Source organism: Atta colombica, unplaced genomic scaffold, assembly GCF_001594045.1.
Source record: "Atta colombica isolate Treedump-2 unplaced genomic scaffold, Acol1.0 scaffold69, whole genome shotgun sequence".
NCBI classification, from domain to species: domain Eukaryota; kingdom Metazoa; phylum Arthropoda; class Insecta; order Hymenoptera; family Formicidae; genus Atta; species Atta colombica.
Genome location: NW_017259560.1, coordinates 217,969 through 225,525, shown reverse-complemented (window position 1 = coordinate 225,525; position 7,557 = coordinate 217,969). Strand labels below are relative to the sequence as shown.

Sequence of the window (7,557 nt, the reverse complement as noted above, 5' to 3'; positions counted from 1 at the left end):
TTTCTACAACATTGCTAATATATGAACATGTATACAAAATATATTACAAAACCTATCCTTGTAATAGTAATTCTCTTTGAATTTCAGAATGACCTCCTTTTGGCAAAAATAGTGCAATAAATATAAATTTTAATTATATTTTATAATATAATATTACATAATATATATATACTAGAACTGTAAGAATTATTTACTAAGGGATGTAATATGAAAAAAATTAAAAATTTTCTACTATAACTAGTTTTCTATCACTGCATGAATTTTAAAAAATTATAAAATTGGGCTGTGTAAAAAACTTAGAAATACACATTTTCCTGTTCATATTATGATCTTATAAGTAATATTTGTTGTAGCCTTATTCTTATATCCCTCTATATGTCATCAATGTAACAGAATTGACAAATTTCTTAACCTGATAGTAGTTAACTTCTTTCGTTTATAAAAATGTAAAAACGCGTCGAATAAGCCCAATTTACGTAAAAATGAATTTTTTTAGTAAAACAAATGAAAATAAGAGTAACTTTCTATGATCTTGATTTTAATAAATGTTATCCAGGAGATCGATTCAAATTTACTAAGTGTTAACATGACACAATGAAATTATCAATATTCTAGTAAGTTCGCTCATTTTTGTAACTTTCACCTTGTTTGAAGAAACAGAATTGATCCCTAGGACATGACCTTGAATAATGTTTCGACTATTGATCGGACACCTTGGATAATGGTAACGTCGATAGTACTGTAATTTTCAAGCCTCATAATTTTAAAAATACTTGATGAAAGTGAACTTTATTATATTTTGAAAAGTTCTTGACACCTCATCTATTAGATTCTGGAATAAAAAATAGCTAGGGCATATCATTTAATAAAATCGATACGATCTTGACATTGGCGATGCCATCCAAGAATAAACTGTGTGTGTGGAATAAGATTAGTATATAGATCTTTTTAAACTCTCTATAACTTTGTCTGAAATATTTTTCCAAATAATTTAAATAAATATAAATCAAAATTTTCATAAATATAAATCAATACTTTTTGAAATATTAGCCATTCCAGAATTTTTAGACCTTACTGTATAATACATATAAATTTTAATACATATAGATACATGGAATTATTTAAGCAAAGATCCAGCTTCGATCATTATAGATCTTTATTTCTTATTAATTATATGTAAAATTGATTTTCCATTTTGTAAATAGAATCATATGATTTCTTTATATTGGCTGTATTCAGAATTATAACAAACCACAATATTATAGTTTAGATAAGATATTTTATGCTCTTGTTATGTCGGGAAGACCACTATTCTTCTCTTTCACGCAAATGTTATCGTCATACAGAGAATAAATATAACCTGTGGGAATTAATTTGAATGTTTCCTGTTTGACTAGAAGTATGAAATGTCAAACGAAAAAAAATTAATAATAGAAAACCATGCGATGATACTACGTAATAGAGTGACCGGGTATCTAAAGCCAGTTCTACCGATCGCAAGTTTGTTACGACAGCCAATCTAGAGCTTGCCTTTTGAAATCAACGCTTCATATTGGCTTTCGCAACGAACTTGCGATCGACTTGCAACTAATGTAGAACCGGCTTAATAAATAATAAGGGCGCATTCATTCCTTAATGGAAAAATCAGAAAACGGAAAAGCAGCTAATGAGAATTCGTGCTGATAGTAAAATAAGTAGTATAGAAAGCCGAAATGTCAACTACCAGCGGGACTTATCTGCTGTTTTTCTGCTTTTCTGCTTTTCTGTCAAGGTGTGTAACAGGTGAGATCGGCGATAAAACATTTTCAAAATTAACATAGGCCCGTTAAAGGCCATTACTTTTATTTTTTACTCCATGTATTGTAGATGATGCATAAAACCGGTTCTACATTATGCGTGGTTTACAATGGCAGTATCAGTAACGGATGAGGTTGTAAGAGTAAGAAATTGATCAATCACAATCAATTATTCTTCTCACATTCGACTGTGATTGGTCAATTTATTCTTATAACCATCCACTATTGCTACTGCTATTATAGATCACGCATTAAGCTAGTCACACACACTTTCCGTAACAGTAACCGTAACCGTGGCTTAGTTTCCGAGGGTTTAATCCAGATCACAACATAAGAACCAACCAACTATAATTAAGTTTTCCTGTTACAATCGAACGACAGGGTAATGCTCGACTGTAGTTGGTTGGTTCTTACATTCTGATTCGGATTAAATCTTCAGTGGAATCTAGGTCCGTAACAATCAAGCAACGCGATTAGTCCTTACTATTCCCTGAAAACCTTACTATTCCCTGTTCCTTTTATTGTGAGGAATTCCTTACTATACGGAAAGTGTGTGACTCTATATATATATATATATATATTGATGATATCCATAGATAACATCACAAATTCAACAATTATTTATCGCAGGTTACGATCTTAGAAATTACAGAAACATATATGTAGATGCATATGTGTATAATAATCATTAAATGAATAAATATACATATTTTATAAATTAATGCAAATTGCTTTCACATCTAGAAGAAATATTTAAATATTTGTTAGATGTATGTATGTACATAATACATCTGTCCGTCTTTACTGAAAAATAACAAAAATAAAGAATAAATATTAAAATTTTTCTTCTTGAAGTTGTATTTAAATAATAATAATATTTATAAATTAAGAAAATAACATGTATTAACAAATTTTCTTCCTCATTGTATATTTTTATGTTCAAAGTTTATTACTTCGAAATCCGAATATTCCAATATTAAATTGCGTTCTCAAACTTCATTCGAATGGTACAATAAATGTAGAAAGCCTTAAGCCATAAAGAATTGACCAATCATAAGTGAACCAATTAAAAGTGAAGAAAATTAATCAAATATAATTAAGTTTATGATTAAGTTGATTTCTTACTACATATAATTTCTTACTATGCAATTAGATCCGGACTTAATTGATTAATTTTTAATGATTTTAGGTTTACTATATTCATTATATTGTACTACACTTATACTACACCCGGGCTTTGTTCGTTTTCATAATATGTAACATTATATCATAGTATAAATCTATTAAATTACTAAATAGTGATTTTTCTGACTTTTCCCAAATGAAAATAACAATGAAGACATCTTCTCCAAAAGATTTCTAATCGATTCATAAAACACATTAAATAAAATCGCTGTCTGCTAACTTGACATGATAAAATTTATTACAAGAAAAATACTATTTCCTAAATGTTTAAATGCTTTTCCCAAATTTCCCCAAACAATTCCCAAATTATATAGACATAAATAAATTAGAAATATTCAATTTATTTTATCTATCTTGTTAATAGTCATGTTGTGTCCACAGAACAGTTATTATTAAAGAATTGTAAAGAAAATAAATAGAATTTATTTCATTATTATCTGATGAAATAAGCTGTATTATGAACAATGTAAAAATATCATAGAGTATAATAGGGAATAATAAAGATGATTCCATTATGTATCATTTCATTCTTATGTATAAATTAATGATTTATTACAGAAAAGGATTATAAAGGATATTATAGAAAAGGATGCATGCGTACGTGCGTGCGTGCGTGTATGTATGTGTGTGTTCCCTGAAATTCGTCCGCTACTTCTTGAAGTGATTCAGGGCCCAAAAAGGTGGAAAAAAGCTACAAACATAGGTCTGGAAATAGGTTGAAATATGTTTTGAGTTATAGTCTTTTATTAAAAAATTGTTTAACTTCGGATTATTTTGGCGTTACCCAGGATGCATCAGTGGAGGTATAGTCCGTTTAGCATTCCTCTTTTTTATAAATTTTATTATCTTTTAAGTCTTATCTATCTTAGAAATGACTGTAATTTCTTGATCTACATTTACATCATAGTTTTTCTTTTTCCTTCTGGGTCCCAAATCATTTCAAGAAATTGTGCTGACGAATTTCCAGACACCCTATACACACACACACACACACACACACACACACACACACACACGCGCGCGCGCGTACACAGGGCTAGGCAAAATGTATTATAAAATATTTGAAATATAAAATATATGGATCATTTAAAAAGTATCCGCGTTTTTTGTCACTAGATGGTGTTGATGGTCATATATCGGGCAACACTAATCCGATTGTATCAAACGAACGCGCATCTGAAAGATGACATTTTAGGTTACATTTTTTGTAAACAAAATTTAGTAATTCATCAATCGTGTCAAAAGTTATATTGGTTTGAAAATGAGTGAAATTTCTGATGAAATACGCTATGTGATGCTTTTTTACTACAAAAAAAGGCAAAAACGCAACACAAACATGCAGAAAAATTTGTGAAGTTTACGGCGCAGATGCTGTAAGTGAACTCAGGACGCAGGAGTGGTTTGTTCGATTTCGTTCTGGAAATTTTGATGTTAAAGATTAACCTCGCTCTGATCGGCCAGTCACTGAAAAAGTCGATGAAATTTTGTAACTGATCGAGCAAAACCGGCATGTGAGCTGTCAGGAGATAGCCAATGCACTAAGAATCAATCATGTGACAGTTTGGAATCATTTGAAAAAGGCTGGCTACGCAAAGAAACGCAAAAAACGATGTTTGAGTGCCATATGAATTAACGCAAAGAAATTTGATTGATCGAATTTCCATCAGCAAAACACTACTAAACGTAACGAAATCGAATCCATTTCTGAAGCAAATCATCACAGGTGATGAAAAATAGGTAAAATATAAGAATATCATTCGTAAAAGATCATGGGGTAAGCGTGGCGAACCACCACAAACGACTTCAAAGTCTGGATTGACGGCAAATAAGGTAATGCTGTGTGTATGATGGGATTGGAAGGGAGTCGTCCATCATGAGGTGTTACCACATGACCTAACGATTAATTCAGAGCTCTACTGTTCACAACTGGATAGATTACAGGAAGCGATTAAGAAAAAACGATCAGAATTGATAAACAGAAAAGGTGTTGTCTTCCATCATGACAACGCCAGACCACACATATCTTTGATGACGCGCCAAAAATTGAGGAAGCATGGTTGAGAAGTTTTGATGCATCCACCGTATAGCCTGGACCTTGTGACTACCATTTATTTCGATCTCTGCAGAACTCTCTTGATGGAAAAACATTGCCCGACAAAAGAGCTGCCGCAAATCATTTGAAAAAGTTTTTCGTCGATAAACCACAGAAGTTCTACACGGATGGAATTATGAAATTACCTGAAAAATGGCAAAAGGTTATAGATAATAATGGCCAATATATACTTGATTAAAATTGATTTTCAATAAAGAAAAATTTCATTCAAAAATTGAATAAAAAACCGTGGATACTTTTTAAATGACCCAATATATATATATAATTGGCTATCTTAGTATTTTGTATTTCAAACATAGTTTATTCAGCTCTGTATGTGCGTGCGTATGTGCGTGCGTGATGATATATCATTATGTATTAAACGGAATATTTCTTTTTTAAATTTTAATTTCAATTTAAAAAATTTTCATTAATCATGTCGAAAATTGAATGAATCTACATTGTACCTGTAAATCTAATTCTAAAACTTCTGGTCACTTTTTTCCCCAAAAATAAAATGAACAATAGTATTATTTTAAATGCTTCAGAAGAATTGAGAAAATATAGAATCACTTGCATTTTTTATCTAAAGATTATATTTACTTTCAAACTCGTCAAAGACTAAAACATAATGCAATATCTAATGTAAATATATATAATATATAGATAGTTAATACTAAGATGAAGTGATGCAAATGACTGAGCAACATTCACGATCTGTAATAAATATCATTGACCATGAGCTGCATTTACAATGTGAACATAAATACAATTGAGCTGCTTTTACAATCTAAAACAAATATGTAACATACAAATATACAATATTCAGGATCTGAAACAAGTATAACTGAGCTGCTTTTACAATTTGAAACAAATATAACTGAGTTACATTTACAATCTCAAATCAGTAATAAGTCAAATGAAACTTCAAATTATTTTATATATACAGAAACAATGCATTACAAAATGATCAAAGTCATATCGAAAATAATAATACAGATAATTGTCCCAGTACACCAAAACCTCAAGAAATATACAAGAAATCTATTACAAGATTACACTATTTAGAGCATAGAAAATATATAAGAAAACTATAATGTTAATAAAGGAAAGAAATGAAGAGACAAATAATACAATAGATTATAAAATACGCTTAAAGAATGCGAAAAAGTTATTAAATACACAATTTTGTAAAAAATTCAATATATTTAATTCCAATACAAAATTATTTTTTATTATGCAATTACAAAATATAAAGTTATGCTTCAAAATTTTAAATTATTATTAATGAATTAAAATCCTCATTGGAATTAATATGTCCAGAACGAAGTTTCCAATATTTAAACAATATATTTTTTGAATCAAAAGTAGATAATAGCGTAAATTTGTAATATCGTTTTCAATTATCATTGTAAAAATTATATATTAGAAAAACAAAATTGTATAAAAAAATTATATATTAGAATTGTATTTTTTAAACTGTAACTATTTTATTCGATTTTTAATTAATATTATTTAAAACTGTTTCTTTATTATTGCTATTGTAGGGAAGAAAATTCACGCTTGATAAAAAAGTTTTAGAAATTTCATTGTTTAAATAATCTGGATCATGTTATAAATTATTATCAGTTATTTATTTTACCAATTACTATATAACTACTATTAAATGTTTATTACAAAAGATTTCTTTACAACTAAGAATTAACAAATTTGTTTTTGAACATTTTCGACAGCGTATTGCATAAATGAATGATGAACGAGATAAATTATGTGTATTAATGTGGGATGAGATGTCTTCAGAAACCAATTTGTAATATGATTAATTATGACTTAAATGAAAATAACCAATTAAACAAAATAGTTGGCTTTGAAGATTGGGGGCATAGACATCATTAATAGCCGATCATGTATTAGTTATGTTGGCGATCTTGCTGCGTGCAGGAATTTGTGGTGGCACGGCCATGCGATCACTATCCAAGCGTTTCCCGCGGTATTGCTTCGAGGGCATTTAGTCGAGAAAAATGAGATTTTCCTTGCTTTCTAAACTTTACTTAAACAGACCTCAAATGCAGACGTGTTTTACAGTAAGGTGTTTTACAGTAAGAAGGAAAGATAAAAGGATTGGAAAGGATCTTAACAGTGCGGTAGCGCGATAAAAACTTCAACACGAGACGAGACACGTACTGTCGATGAGACAATTAGAGCGGTCATGATGATTTGAGTATTGCTGATCGATTACGCGCGACGCATGCATCGCTTAACAATCGGCATCTCGTGAATTGATCGATTCTTTATCGGGTAATGTGACTAGACGCTGTAAACGACATGAGTATGAACAATTTATGATAAAAGGAATTATGAATGGAAAATGCCATTGTCTTACAACTTCTGTAAAAGTCGAACAAAATCTGCGCAGTTATTAAGATGTATCAAAGAAATTATAAAAGAGTTGACTTAAGCTGGTTTAATAATTGTCGCAACTGT

The 7,557-nt window shown here is 29.8% G+C and overlaps 1 protein-coding gene across 1 annotated transcript in view; it reads left to right on the top strand.

Annotated features, from left to right (window-relative positions):
- The window catches only part of LOC108692290 (peroxisomal biogenesis factor 19), a 13,642-nt gene extending 13,530 nt beyond the window's left edge, over positions 1-112 (top strand). Inside the window, exon 7 of the mRNA XM_018200479.1 lies at positions 88-112. Coding sequence (XP_018055968.1) covers positions 88-112 — 25 coding nt within the window. The remainder of the gene's footprint in view (positions 1-87) is intronic.
- The last annotated feature ends 7,445 nt before the right edge of the window (positions 113-7,557 follow it).